The sequence below is a fragment of the Hyla sarda genome, chromosome 6 (genome assembly GCF_029499605.1).
Source record: "Hyla sarda isolate aHylSar1 chromosome 6, aHylSar1.hap1, whole genome shotgun sequence".
In the NCBI taxonomy this organism is placed as follows: domain Eukaryota; kingdom Metazoa; phylum Chordata; class Amphibia; order Anura; family Hylidae; genus Hyla; species Hyla sarda.
In genome coordinates this window covers 224,428,053-224,443,950 of record NC_079194.1, presented here as the reverse complement: position 1 = coordinate 224,443,950, position 15,898 = coordinate 224,428,053, and the positions used below count along the sequence as shown (strand labels likewise).

Sequence of the window (15,898 nt, the reverse complement as noted above, 5' to 3'; positions counted from 1 at the left end):
ATGAATGACACACAGTGACAGCTATGCTGATTAGCATCCAGCTTTACTAGGAGAAGATAAAACATGTATTCATAAAAATGCTGTACTTTTATCTAAAAAATCCTTTCACTAATTTTATAAAGATCTATTCTTCTATTTATACATTTTATCCTGTTATGAATTCACCATAATGTCTTCCTATTACTGCAGGCAAGCTCCAAGTATCTTCCTCTGACACATGACAGCATAAAACCAGAGAGGAAAGGGTTACAAAGTAGAGAGTACAGATTGGCTGACTGCACAGGCTTGTTCCTGTGAGGCAGACAGACTGACACGCCCCCTCCATCCTGCACAATGAAAAAGTAACTCACCAGCAGATAAATGCTTATATCTCTGGATACATAGGTCCAAGACATTATATGCACATGATCAGGATTGGGTCCTGAGTAACATATCACTTTTTTTCTTTTTTTTGCACTGACAGGTACGCGTTAACTTATTTTTTCCAAAGAGTGTGCAACCAAATATTAACTGAAATCAGTCGCTTCCTATAACCATCAATAAGCTTCTTACACCTCTCAGCTGGAATTTTGGACCACTCTTCCTTTGCAAACTGCTCCAGGTCTCTCTTATTGGAAGGCGCCTTTTCCAAACAGCAGTTTTAAGATCTCTCCGCAGGTGTTCAATGGGATTTAGATCTGGACTCATTGCTGGCCACTTCAGAACTCTCCAGCGCTTTGCCGCCATCCATTTCTGGGTGCTTTTTGACGTGTTTGGGGTCATTGATCTCGGACGCAAACCCAGCTTTCCGACACTGAGCTGTACAGTGCAACCCAAAATCCATTGGTAATACTCAGATTTCATGATGCCTTGCACACATTCAGGGCACCCACTGCCAGAGGCAGCAAAACAACCCCAAAACATCATTGAACCTCCACCATATTTCACTGTAGGTACTGTGTTTTCTTTGTAGGCCTTTTCTTTTCTTTGTAAATTATGTGCTTTACCATAAAGCTCTATCTTGGTCTCATCTGTCCACAAGATGTTTTCCCAAAAGGATTTTGGCTTACTCAAGTTCATTTTGGCTAAATGTGGTCTTGCTTTTTTAGGTCTGTGTCAGCAGTGGGGTCCTCCTGAGTCTCTTGCCATAGCGTTTCATTTCATTTAAATGTCAACGGATAGTTTGCGCTGACTCTGATGCTCCCTGAGCCTGCAGGACAGCTTGAATATCTTTGGAACTTGTTTGGGGCTGCTTTTCCACCATCCAGACTATCCTGCATTGACACATTTCCTAAATTTTTCTCTTCAGTCTATGCCCAGGGAGATTAGCTACAGTGCCATGGGTTGCAAACTTCTTGATAATGTTGCGCACTGTGGACAAAGGCAAATCTAGATCTCTGGAGTTGGACTTGAAAACCAAAATTGTGGAAAAATATCAACAATCTCAAGGTTACAAGTCCTCAGACAGTTCTCTTCTTTCTGTTGTCCATGCTTAGTGTGGCACACACAGACACACAATACAAAGACTAAGTGAACTTCTCTCATTTTTATCGGCTTTCAGGTGTGATTTTTATATTGCTCACACCTGTTAATTGCTCCAGGTGAGTTTAAAGAAGCATCACATGCTTGAAACAATCTTATATTTTTCCACAATTTTGAAAGGGTGATATGTCCAATTTGTTTTTTTCCCCCTCCTTTTTTTGTTTAGTTTTAATACACACAAAGGGAATAAACACGTGTATAGCAAAACCTGTGTTACTGCAATCCTTTTCTGTGAGAAATACTTCATTTTCTAGAAAACTTTCAGGGGTGCCAACATTTACGGCCATGACAGTATCATTTTGCACATGCAGCTCCTGTACAGATCCATGCCTCTGAATGATCATAGAATACAAACCTAAGTAATCAGATGCAGTGTCATACCTTCTATCTGCCCCCTCCTTACATATTCCAAATGTATAGCCTCAGGATTGCATTTGCACATTTTAAGGGTGCTGAAAAGGGGTTTGTAGAATTAGAAAGCCTTTTGGTTTACAAGAATAGCTTCACAAGGGTGTCTACAATACCAACTTGTGTATTGGAAGACCATAGATTGTTTTATCCTTTAGACAACATTCTTTGCACTACAAATCAAACATTATGGGGGAGATTTTTCATTGCTTTTAGAGTTTTTTTTAAATTTTTTTTGGCTTTGTTTTGGCACAGTTCCGGCGCAAGCAGCAGATTTAGTGACTTATGCGTCTTTTGATATAGACAGTCTCCCTCTTTTTGCCTACCCATAGAACTTTTTCTTTTTGACCATGCAGTGGTTACATATTTATCATTTGCGACTTTTGTCAAAGGTCCCGATTTTGTGTGCAAAGGTACTTTAGGCGCAAAGCTACACCACCTACCAGTAGGCGTGAAAAATCACTTCTACCTTCCACAATTCAACCTTTAACCTCTTGTCGACAAGAGCGTCTCACTCCCCTTCTATGACACCAGACGTATATTTATGTCCTGTGGCCGGCTTCCGATCTGTGAAGCACGCTCAGAAGCTGAGCATGCTTTGTATCTGTGGGGTCACGGTTGCTGTCAGCAACCAGGACCCGCGGCTAATACTGGACATCGATGATCAGGCTGATGTCCAGTATCAACCCTTTAGATGCCACAAAGTTGATTGCAGCATCTAAAACAGGAAAATACACTACTGGTTAGCTCAGCAGAGCTGTTCAGGATCGTCGCGATGAAACTGCGGCATCCCGAACAGCTGACAGAACAGCGGGAGGTGTCTTACCTTGCTCCCGGCTGTCCGATCTGCGTTTGATTGCTCCAAGCCTGATATCAAGGCTTGAGCAATCAAGCGCCGAAAACACTGATCAATGCATTCCTATGGCAATGCATTGAACAGTGTAAGAGATCAGTGCATGCAGTTTTATAGCCACAGGAGGGGGCTATAACACTGCATAAAAAAAAGTAAAAAAGAAAAAAAAGTTAATGTGATTTAACCCCTTCCCTAATTAAAAATCAGAATCACCCCCCTTTTCTCCATGTAAAAAGGGGGGAAAAAGTGTGTAAATAAAAACATATGGTATCGCTGCGTGCGTAGATGTCCAAACCATAAAAATATATTGTTAAATTAAACCGCATGGTCAAAGGCGTACACGCTAAAAAATTCCAAAGTCCAAAATAGCATATTTTGGTCACTTTTTATACCATTAAAAAAAGCAAAAAAAAAAAAAAAAAATGGTACAGATAAAAACTTCAGATCATGGCACTAAAATGAGCCCTCATACCGCCCCATTTCCCAGAAGGAGAAAGTTGGCATTTCCCAGCAGGCATGACATCACTGAAGCCCGCTGGGGAACCACTTCCACCCTCACATTGTTGAAGTGCTGTGATGAATAGAAGACCTCAAGCTCTGTGAATGTTTCAGTCTGTGTTGCTATCAGTGAGGCTCTCCTGCAGATTTCAGTCTGTGCAGCTTTCTGTGAGAATCTGTGGAGCTTTCACTTTCTGTGCAGCTGCCAATCAAGCTCAGTGCAGAGAAGCATTCCTGAGTTTGGTCTCCTGCCACTCCAGGGAGAGACCAAACTCACCATTAAATTGTGGCAGGGATCAGATCAGCACCACCTAGGGGAAGTTTTTTCTATTACATTTTAAACATTTATGTTGATCATTTTTTTTTTTTTTTTTAAAGCAAGTGAAAGAGAACGTGTCTGCTAATTACACAAGGAAATTTTTATTTGATGACAGGTACTCTTTAAGGGTAGGGTCACACATAACTGATCCACAGTGTATTTTACGCTGTGAATCTGCCGGTGACCCAACCCATTTTGTGCTTCCAGTTGTTGCCAAGCCCCCTAATCACATTCCCCCACCTTGTCCCGCCCCTGGCCTGCTCGCAGCAGCAATTTGCCGCTATGAGCAGCCACACAGGGGCTAGTCGCAGAGTCCACTCTGACATTGCAGAGCAGCCGTGATGTCTGAGTGCACTGTACTCACACATCGCGGCTGCTCGCAATATCAGAGTGCACTCACTGACTTGCAGGCCCAGTGTGGCTGCTCAGAGCCCCGGATTGCTGCAGGCCAGGGACAGGACAAGGTGGGGGCTTGCCAACAGCTGGAGGCACAAAATGGGTAGGGTCACCAGCAGATCTGCAGCGTAAAATACGCTGTGGATCCGTTACGTGTGACCCTACCCTAAAGCATTTTCACACAACAAGTGTGCATGTATTCTCAAAGAGAAGAGAGGCTAGGTTGCTCTGGTAGTGGCTTATTTGCCATAACAGGATTGGCAATTTTGAAGTCCTAAAAACATTCCACATTACTAATTCCCCACCCAATCCTGATGTAAAGATGTTCTCTTCTCAGATCACAAAACAGGAATGTTAGAAATTGTGAAAAAAAAAACTAATGCAGTGAACTGCAGAACTTTCATGTGCAGGTTTTATTTACAAACTTAGAAAAGTTATTGTATTTTCCTAATAACCTTAAATTGGTTCTCTGTTAAGGCTGCCCTATAGAATTATTGCCAAGTTTTATTTGCTTGGAGGTTAAATTTCTCAAATTGTTACAACATTACATGACTAGATAGAACTTCATGACACTCTTAAATGCCACCTCCAGCTGTCAGTCGTTGCAGTATTAAAGGTTGTGTTCACCCACACATACATCGCAATTTCAAAACCACCACGACACCACTCGTCAGACAGGAAGACATGGAAATGCTGTGTGTGAAGATACTGATTATCTAAAGAATTCAGCTCCACAATTAGATTGAGGGTTGTAAGCATCTCTGTGGTTGGGTTAAGGCTCATTCACATTGCTGTCGTCGGACTCTGCTATTTGGAGTTCCGTCGGCAATCCTGTCAAGATGACGGAAGTTCAGTGGAGAAAAAAAAAAAAAAAAATAGTGCACGCACTTTTTTTTTTCTCTGCTAAATTCCTGTAAAATTATTGGAGCACCTACGCACCCCCTCCGAATGAATGGGGTCTGTCAGGACCCACGGACCCTGAACAGGTCAGATCCAAACAGCAATGTGAACCCCAGCTTTACAGTTTAATGGGTATTCCGCGTTCCTAAATAAAGATGATCACGCACTTATTAGGAAATTCTTGCCAAGTTGACAACTTAAGTTGCCAAAGAGAAACAAAATCTTAGAGGGAATTTTACAGATCACAATTAAAGTTAAGGGCCGCATAAAAAAAATTTGACCATGTAACAGGCCCCCTAGCCTGATCTAAAAGTTTCATGCTTGTAGCTCAAAAAGGTTTGCCCATTTAAAAGTGTGCTAACTGCAATCACCTTGCTAAATTGATTTAAAGATTGAGATAATGAGGGCAAAGAGCAAAGAAAAAAAACAAGGAACGCTATAAAAATTCTATATACAGTGGTGCCCCATGATATGACTGAATCAATTCAAAATGCTTCTAGAGTATGCAGGGTGCCTTTACTCAAGCAACTGCTCGCTACACTCCATGCTGTTTTTCTGTTCAAGGTATTGAGAACTACAAGTCTCAGCATGCAATAACTGCTGCTAACCTGCTGGGATTTGTAGTTTTTCTTACAGCTAGGAAGGTGAAGGTGATTATTTCTGACCGGCCATATATTGTCCTGTGTAATAGGCTAAGATCAGCCAATGCACATCGCCCCATGTAAGCATTGTGTTCCCGACAATGATGTCAGTGATTGAGCACTTAGCTCTGCCAACTCAATAATCCAGTTGTGGGATGGCACTCCTACATCTCACAGATGATTTCATCTTTCTATAACTTTATTAACCGCTTTCCAGTTACTCTGGTTTTAGGTATGGACATGGTTTATTTGTACTTTGCACTTATGTCTATTTTTCATGTTTTCTTGTTGGATTGATGTTACAATGGCTTCAAAACCCATTACAGTAAAATCTCCCTTAGACAGTTTTTTTATTCCCTGGCAGAGTCCCATAACACTTAAAGTATTTGCACCATTCAAATAAAGGACACTGTAAATAGACGTGGACACACCCAGGAGACAAAACACATCCAATAGAGGACAACCAGGCCTATGTGCCAACCCTACAGTGTACACAGGGCCACTATCAGGGAGGTACAGGCAATACCCCAGTAAGGGCCCCAGCTGTACCCCCAACACAGAAGACCTGTTTAAAAAGTGGTTTCCTGCTTCTGTACATCTGCTGGCCACATCATTTGTGCCGCCCCCCCCAATTCCACTTTATAACCCTCTGTGCAAACTCATCCTTCTTTAGCACCCCCTTTGCCATTTAGAATGCAAACAATCCTACAATCATTTGATACTTCTGTACCAGTTTAAAGGAATTTTAAGATATATAAAAAGGTAGTGAGTGCAAAATAAAGTTTACACCACTCTATTACTAAATGGCCAAAAGTGTGTGGACTCAAGAACACATTCATGCGTACATGTTGAACACCGTGCAAAACCGTAGGCACTAATACTCAACTAGTCCCCACAAAGTTGCTTTAAAATGGTTTCCAGAATTCTGCCTTCTAGGCAATTGCTATGTGTTATAAAAATAAAAATATTAGGCATGAAAGTTGAAGACCGTCTAAGAGTCATCCTTTAAAGTCATCCAAAAGGTGTTTGAGTAAAGTCATCAAGCATTTTTAGCCCAAGAGAAAAATGTCCTTAATAACGGACTTTGTTGAGCATAACTGTGCGTACATGCACAGGAAGAATCTTGTTATAATAAAGTTGCCAGTACCAAAATCTGTCATTGTAAGTTGCAGCATTAAAAATTTCCTCTACTGTAATTAAACGGCATAACAGAGTTCAACATCATTCTTCTGCAACCAAGTTGCTCACTTGGGTAATATATATCAGGAACCATTTAATATCCACTAGGCAGTCAGACAATATAGCATTATCCATTCCAGGGTCCAAAGACTGCTTCATAGCCCTAAAATATGGGATAAGGACTGTAGACTGATTTCAAGTATGTATGCTCCACTTTGGCTATGAAGAACCAATCACACAGAAAGTCCTTGTGTCAACATTGTTTGGAAGCGATGAAACCGATGACAGACTTCTATATCTCCTTTAGTTCAGCACTTTGCAGATGCCTTCTTGGAGTGTGTGTTGTTCTACTTCTTTACAACCAAGTGGTAGCTGTATCTTCACAATAACAGCACTTTACCAGCCAAAACAAAAATATGCAAACTAAGTGTCATCCACAGATAGACCCTGGCATGGTTAACGTCACTTAATTCTGTAAAACAACACATTCTACTGCTCACGTTCCTCTATGGAGCGCATGTGGCTGTATCCTTATTGCACCTTTATAGCAAAGATGGCAGCTGCTGAAATAGCCAAAACAACTACAAATTAAAGTGAATTAATTGAGTGGCTACACACTAAAAAATGGTTAATGTCTGTACCAAGATACTGAGTTACACTATACCCAATAGTAACAATAAACTTAAAGAGAACCTGTCATCATCAAAAACTTTTAATATGTTGTTCATAATCATTAATGAAGAGATATTGTAATATATCTTCATAAAAAAAAAAAATAATATTTATACCAGTTTTCTCATTTTATACTTTTGGCCACTAGGGGTCACTCTTCTATGCCTGGTCTGCAAGCAGTATCCTATGCTTTTCTTAGTAAGTGTACAGCTTTTAGGACTAATGCTGAAGGGCTCTGGTCCTTCCACCGGAAGTTCAAGGCTCTCAGCTCAGGACTCGCTCCCAGCCTGTGAGCTACAAGCCTACACATGCCTCTCATATAACAGCCAGTCACCTCTCCCTCCCCCTGCTCTGTGTTCTCCCTGCCCCTCACCACACGTTATCTTATACATTGTATTATCTCACTGCACTCCCTGCTCTGTGTGCCCCCCCCCCCCCCCCCCCCTGACATTCATCTTCATTATTGTCATTATATGCCTCTGTAATTGCTCCCACCGCCCCTGGTTCTCAGCATTGACTTTTTAGTGCAGAGAGACACAGGAGAGAGAGAGAGTCAGAGGATGCCATCCCTCACCTGTACTTAGTCTGTATGCACAATGCAGAGCAGTGTTTCCCAACCAGGGTGCCTCCTGCTGTTGCAAAACTACAACTCCCAGCATGTCTGGACAGCTGTTGGCTGTCTGGGCATGCTGGGAGTTGTAGTTTTGCAACAGCTGGAGGTGCCCTGGTTGGGAAACACTGCTGCAGAGGGAGAGCAGCATACAGGAAGACTGGCAGAAGCAGAGCCCTAGCCAAGCTTCATGTGACATTATGCCTGCCAGGACCCGCCTCCTTCCACCCCTCAGAAAGACTGTTCCTGAGCTAATGAAGAGGGATAAAAAAAAAAAAAAAGGTATTTCCACAGCGTTTTAAACCTCAATAAACACAGGGATAGGCATAGTTAGAGAAGGGGACAGATGGGAAGGGGGATCAGGGAAAGTTTAGATGATGGCAGGTACTCTTTAAGTAATCAAAAAAGTAGCTGAAAATCAGACCTCTAGGTGTAGACAAACAATAAATTAAAATGGATAGTATGACATAGGACATACAAAGGATAAGGATGTAGCTGGTTTCTCTATAAATTCACATTTTTTTTTATTTAAGAGTAAATAGACATAAAAAGCTGGAATCTGAGCAGGGCCCTTGCTACAGATTCATTATGCATACAATGTCACAATAAAATATAAAATAAGATAAAAGATTAGTCACTGTTATAGTGTCAAAATGTACAATATATGTAGTTGGTAAGAATGAAATGCCACCTTATTGGACTAGATCTAAGTTAGCCTCAAATTATATATACGGATTGTTGCAGACAGTACATCTGCTAGAAATGCATGGTGAATGTCTCAAATAATGTAATGTTCAGGTTGTAAAAGATTGCTCTAACCTGAACATTACATTATTTGAGACATTCACCATGCATTTCTAGCAGATGTACTGTCCGCAACAATCCCTATATATAATTTGAGGCTAACTTAGATCTAGTCCAATATAAGGTGGCATTTCATACTTGCCAACTATATATATATATTATATAATATATATATATATATATATATATTATATAATATATATATATATATATATATAGTACATTTTGACACTAACAGTGACTTATCTTTTATCTGTATTTTATATTTTATTATGATATTGTATGCATAATGAATCTGTAGCAAGGGCCCTGCTCAGATTCCAGCTTTTTATATGTCTATTTACTTTTAAATAATAAAAAAAAAAAAAAAACATGTGAACTTATAGAGAAACCAGCTACATCCTTATCCTTTGTATATCCTATATAAGTCATTCAATTTTATTGTTTGTCTGCACCTTGAGGTTTGATTTTCAGCTAAATTAAGAGGCCACATACTTTTAGCCACACTGAGCAAATTGTTTTAACAATTGACTGTTAAAAAGGGGCACTTGAGAATTTTTTTAAACTTTTTTTTCCTCAAGTCAACTAGTGCCAGAAAGTAGTACAGATTTGTAAATTACTTCTTAATCCTTCCAGAACTCAATCAGTTGCTGTACACTAGAGGAAGTTTAGTTCTTTCCAGTCTAGAGCATGAGAAAATCCCATGCCCATAGCAAACCTCTCCTGTCCCTGGACAGTTCCTGCTTTCTCTAGAGCTTACAGCAGCTGATATAGTGCGGGTGCTGCTGATTCAAATGCTTCTTAACAGGTGAAAATCAGTGCAGCTGTTCAACGGTTATTCACCTTGTGGCTTAAAAGGGGTATTCGAGGAATTATTTTTATTTGACTATGGGGCTACAGGGGCGGTAAGGTTAGTGTAGTTCATAATATAGTGTCTGTACCTGTGTGTGACGGTTTTCTCACAATTCTTCTGTGATTTTCACTCCAATGTTTACTTTTAACAGCATTCAAAATGACTGTTGTCTCAGATTTTTCTCAGGTTACAAAGCGTCCGAGACCTGACTCACTAGTCAGCTGATGACAGGGAGCCTGTCTGCTTCAATGGGTGGAGCGATCGCTTGGTGGGGGAGAGATCAATCTGCAACTAATGCAACAGCTGTAGGTACCCTGATTGAAAACCACAGGTCTTTTGAATAGATGCAGCTCCTTTATGTTTCAATGGGTGGGGTGGCTGATGTGTGGGAGGGAGGAAAATGGAATTATGGGATTTGTAGGCAAATAAGGAAACTCAAACAGGAAATACCAGTTCACAAAAAGCTAGCCACAGTGTTGTGGTAATCTCACAACATAGGCATTTAGCGCCAAGACAACGCAGATCCTTCCTAAGCATGTCCATTACTGTCTGGAAGGTAAGTACTAAAATCACCTTATGGTGGATAACCCCTTTAAGTGCACTATGAGGCAGCTGCTTCATGTGATTTCTCCCGCCCAGTCCAGCCGATAATCTTGCCAGATTCTGTCAATAACTTTGCCCTCTTTACAGACATGCTGAAGACAAAAATTTATGAAGGTGGCGTTCTGAGTTGAAGTGGACCGGTGAAAGCATTGCTCATACAGCAGCCTCCCAGTGCATATAGAAAGTTAAAAGCATAGGAACATTGGCCCAGATTTATCTAACTCTGTGGTTGTTGGAAAGTTACTCAATTTGGTAGCCGGGGGGGGGGGGGGGGGGGGGGGAGAAAAAAAAAATCACTCCATTTTTTCCTCTCACAATTTGACAGATCTGGGACAATATGAATATCTGGGGAACATCTGCACTAATTCTTATCACTCAACATTTGAAATCATCATCCCCTGCACTACCTACCTGTATATTCAGGTTAAAGCAAGTGACCCTGCTGTCAATTTTAAATAAAACTAACAAATCTGTATAATTTCCTGCACCAGTTGTTTTCATTTTTTTTTTACTCCAGAGTACCCCTGTAGGGTACGTTCACACGAGCGGATTTACAGTGTATTTTACACTGCGGATCCGCTGGTGAAGGCCCGCTCTATGCTGTCTTTACGTGTGCCTGCTCGTAGCGGCAATAAACCGCGACTTGCAGACACACTGCAGCGATGTGCGCGGCGTACTCTCACATCGCAGCCACTCTCCCTGCTCTGAGCTAGGCAGAGAGCAGCGTATACTGCGAATCGCACATGGCAGGCACATGTAAAGACAGCATAGAGCGGGCCTTCACCAGTGGATCCGCTGCGAAAATCTGCTCGTGTGAACATACCCTTAAGACTTATTAAATAATGCTGTTCAGATAATGCACATATACGAGACTAACAAGGCATCCATTTGCACAATATTACAGGTCAGTAAACAGATTGAAGGCAGCAGGAATGTTTAATTACATTTTATATAATTCATTAGTAAAATAAAAATTGTGTTAAGAGTTCATACTAAAACCATAATAACAAGACAGAAGAGTTTATTCAATTAGAGACAAAAACAAACTAAATACAAACATAAGGAATTGCTATATGAAAACATTGTGGTGTAGTATACAAGCTAACAAATTGCTAAAGAACTTTACTAGCAATAAAAAGGCAATTTATATAATATAATATATATATATATATATATATATATATATATATATATTTGGTGGAGATTTAATAAGACCAGCAGTTGATATTCCAGTCTTATGTAAAATCTGTGCAGCTATGCACCAGGCACGCACCTTGATATAGGCCCACTGGGTGCACATCTCCCGCATAGTAATACACAAACACATCTTAGATATATGGAAATTTATCAAAGCCTGCCCAGAGGAAAAGTTGCTTAGATGCCCATAGCAACCAGTCAGATGACTTTTTTTTTTAAGCCTTTTCAAAAATAAAACAATCTGGTTGCTATGGGCAACTCAGCAACTTTTCCTCTGGACAGGTTTTGATAAATCTTCACCATAATTAATTTTTTTAAATTAACCTGTCCTTGGTGATAAATATCTACAACACATCTGCTTTGTACAGTTCATAAATTGAGCCATGTTGGCATCTATTGAAATATATAGTTGAGTTACCCATTTCTACAGTCATCTCTTCTCTGTACAAAAAAAAAAAAAAAACTTTATAAAATGGTTTATCCAGAGATATATTTGAATGTGTGGATTGTGTAGTTCAGAATCCCTGTTGTCCCTAGGCTTTAAAAAAAAATTATAATAATATGAAAAACCTCTAACCTGTAAGAGACTAAGGGAAAGTTATCAATGCTTCTACCAGAAAACAAGTGCTAAAAAGGAACACTGTTGCATATTTTTTTGTGCAAAACAGTTTTTAGCCAAAACTAACAAAGACTAATTTCCCCCCCCCCCCCCACTTTGTTTTCATAGTTCTAGGTGTAATTCTGCTGCAAATGACACCAGAACCACACTTTGAGCACGGCCCAAAACTGGAAAAAAAAATCTCTACAATTGCACTTGGAGGCAGTCAAAGGCCCCTAATTTACTAAGAGTGGAGTTTGGGTTATAGGGTTTCCCCCCCCCCCTCAACTGACTTTTTAACTAAGGCTCTTTTCACACTAGTGATTTTACAGTTATTGAAGTTTCGTCACGATTTTCAGCGAAACCCGGCCGTTACAAAACCCCTGACGGCCAAGACTAAATTGCATTGCAGCCTATGGGATTTTGTAACTGCCCGTTTGCACCCGTTTATACCCGTAATTCATTACGGACGTTATACAGTGACGGGACATCGTGACGGAAAAATTACTGCATGCAGGTAAAGTTTACAATACAGTAACCCCCCCCGACATGCGATGGCCCCGACATATGATAAAATCGACATACGATGCTTTTATATCTTGGGGCCATCGCATTAACTGCTATCCGAAAGCGCAAAATGCTTAAGCTGCTGTCGGATAGCAGTTTAAGCATCCCGGACAGGTTCACTTACCTATCCCCGCTGCTCCGGATCCACTTCGCGATCCTCCGGCGTCTTCTGTATCTTCTGCAGGGTCCGGCCCTGGCTTTCCGGCGTCGTTATTACGTCACTACGCACGCCGTGCCGGCGCAGCAGCGTAATAACGTCACCAGAAAGTGAGGCCCGGACCCTGCAGAAGAAGCCAGAGGATCCCGAAGACGACACCGGAGCAGTGGGACAGCATCGGGAGCCCCTGGGACCGCATCGGGAGCGGTGAGGACGCGGTCCGGAGCGGTGGGGACAGGCGAGTATAACTTCCTATACTTTACATTGCACGGATCCCTCAACATACAATGGATTCGACAAACGATGGGTCGTTTGGAACGAATTACCTTTGTATGTTGAGGGACCACTGTAGTAAGTCAGGGCCAATATGTTTTATAAACCAACCTCTAATAACATATAATTTAATAGTTTCGAATAGACCTATTTCTGTTACTTACTAAGAAACACTTTACGTCAGTGTTTGAGCAATGATTAGATACCATGTATGTGAACCTTTTCATATTCATGGGGGAAATGGTAAAGAACTGTCTAAAAACCCCATAGACTTTATTTAGTTGTCACCAAAGGATGAGGAAGCAAATAAGCCTTAGGCTGGGTTCACACCACGTTTTGTACTTCCGATTGTTCCTGTATACGGCTTGGGGGAGGGGGGACGGGCGGGGGAATCGCGGCGCCCGCACTCAGCCGTATACGGGAATCGTATTTAATGCATGTCTATGAGCCGACCAGAGTGAACCACAGCCTCCGGTCGGCTGCGTTTTCTGCCGTATGTGGTTTCCCGACCGCAGGCAAAAACATGGTCGTCCGCCTTAAGGGAACCGCAAGTACAAAACGTGGTGTGAACCCAGCCTTACAGTGCACCTAAAGAAAATAATGTCTGTGCAATGCATCATAGATGTACTATGGAGAGCCACTGCTCTAGCTAATATACAAAGACACAAACACATATATAGCACCTTTCCATCCACAGACAGCATACAGAAAGGAGTTATATAAAATAAGACCAATAAACTGTTGGCAGCTCAATTCATATACATAGCAGCTAATTTATAAAATGAAAAGCATTCTGAATTAATGAATCCAATGGACAGGACAATGTCCCATGGGGGAGATTCATCACAATCAGGGCAGAGGAAAAGTTGCCCAGTTGCCCATAGCAACCAACCAGATTGCTTCTTTCATTTTACAGAGGCCTTGTTAAAAATGAAAGAAGCAATCTGTTTGGTCTCTATGGGACATTTGATCAATCTCCCCCCATGTGTTCTAGAGCATCACAGATGCTCTACAGTGCAATCTACCTGTATATGTACAAGAACACCCATTTGGGCTGACATGAGATCAACTAGCATTTACAAAGCCCTCTTCTATGTTAGAATGCAATACCTGTAGCTTAATGGAATTTAGAGAGTATAACTACCTTTTAAAATTATGTAGTCTGGACAATATGTACTAAGTGTAAAGCAACCTGGACAGGTAACAAAATACTCAAGATTTTAGTAGTATCCAGTGTTCTCTCATTGGACATTCCCAGTAAAGAAAAGGCAGAACTATAAATTTATCTTTAGTATAACCCTAAATACAGAGCAGAGATAAAAGTATAGATGATCAGCACTTTTTATGTATCCCAAGACTTAGAAAGCATAGTAATTGATTCAGGTATATTAATGCAGCCTAAAAAGAAGGACTAAATACAAGGAGGCACTACAGCAGCAACCAAATGTAAATAGACTTTAATGGTTGACATCAAAGATACAAAACTCACAATTATTTTATGCTTCTGATTGGTTTGGTTATCAACTGTATAATTTGTATATTTGTTTTCATATGCAAAAAAAACTCTGCAAGTGATACTAATATTCCCACAATTGTCTTACTGAATGCTGCAGGAGGAATAATGGGTTATTCATAACACATTAAACATGTTCATGCAATATATTTCATTACATTAAACTTAATGTATAGTATATGCTAGATCATTCACAGGAAATATAAAAAGATGCATTTTATTATAATAGTAAGACTATGGATTTGCAAATAACATTCAAATTAGTTTGCCATTGTCACTGGAAAGAACATAAGGTAAGATCTAAATAAATGACACAGGAGGCAATAAATTGACACGACAAATAAATAAAAGTCTAAAGCACTCCATACCATTAAAACGTTTTAATGTTGTTGCAGTATCACTGTGCAACAATCATCAGTGCAGTAACACTTTAGAAACCCCTAGTTTACATGGTTTAAAAAAAAAAGGTATATTCAAACCTGAGAGTGTTCCTTACTACATTCGCCCCACCTCTAATGCTATCTTGTATATGTAATAGTTAAAAATACCCATAAAAAAATGTAAAAATATTAACCTCTGCTTCAATGTAAAGTTTCCAGAATCTGCCAGAACTTGGGAACTGGGCCACAAGCCGTTCATATGTCTTCCGTGCTTTGTCTATAGGCTGATTCTAGAATTTGAATAAACAGTATTTACAACATTACAGATGTAGAGAGATAATTTGGATGTGCATAAAATCACTATTGGGGCCTGAGAGAGAACATAATGTAATCCTATGTCACTAAACCTGTGCCTCGCGAATGAGAATGCTCCAGGCGTCGAGATCATACGGGTTGTCTTCCAACTTCTTTTCCGCTTTCTTCACCTTTTCTGGTACATATTCGGCAGCCTTTATTTAAAAAATAAAAATAAAAAAATAAAGGAAAGGAGAAAGGAACAAAAAGAAAAGACAATTATACCCTTTTTTGGGGCGTATCAAATATCCATAACAAAGTTACATTAATGTGCGTTATGAGGATTTGCATTTGATAGCCTTTCCTAAAGCCATCCCAGCCCCCTCCCCTATTGTGATCAGCTGTCTGAAGGGTCCCTGGAGCTCCAGTGGATGCTCGATTTCCTTTAATTGTAAACCAAGCACAGCTCTGTATGCCTGGTACTACAACTCTGTCCCATGCACTGAATGGTATTACCAAGCACAGCAACCAAATATACAGCACTGTGCAGATAAAGAAAATGCATTCTGCTTTCTCCCCATTCTATTTTAAACACAGCATGTCAAATAAGGGGCTACAAGATACTCCTACTGTCAGGCACTATGCCATTTTAACTGCTCAGT

The 15,898-nt window shown here is 40.5% G+C and overlaps 1 protein-coding gene across 1 annotated transcript in view; it reads right to left on the bottom strand.

Annotated features, from left to right (window-relative positions):
- Positions 1 to 15,898, bottom strand: part of CSTF3 (cleavage stimulation factor subunit 3) — a 102,954-nt gene that overhangs the window by 64,589 nt on the left and 22,467 nt on the right. Inside the window, exons 2-3 of the mRNA XM_056526605.1 lie at positions 15,350 to 15,451; positions 15,137 to 15,232 (exon numbers count right to left, since the gene is read on the bottom strand). Of these exons, the coding sequence (XP_056382580.1) occupies positions 15,137 to 15,232; positions 15,350 to 15,451 (198 nt within the window). The remainder of the gene's footprint in view (positions 1 to 15,136; positions 15,233 to 15,349; positions 15,452 to 15,898) is intronic.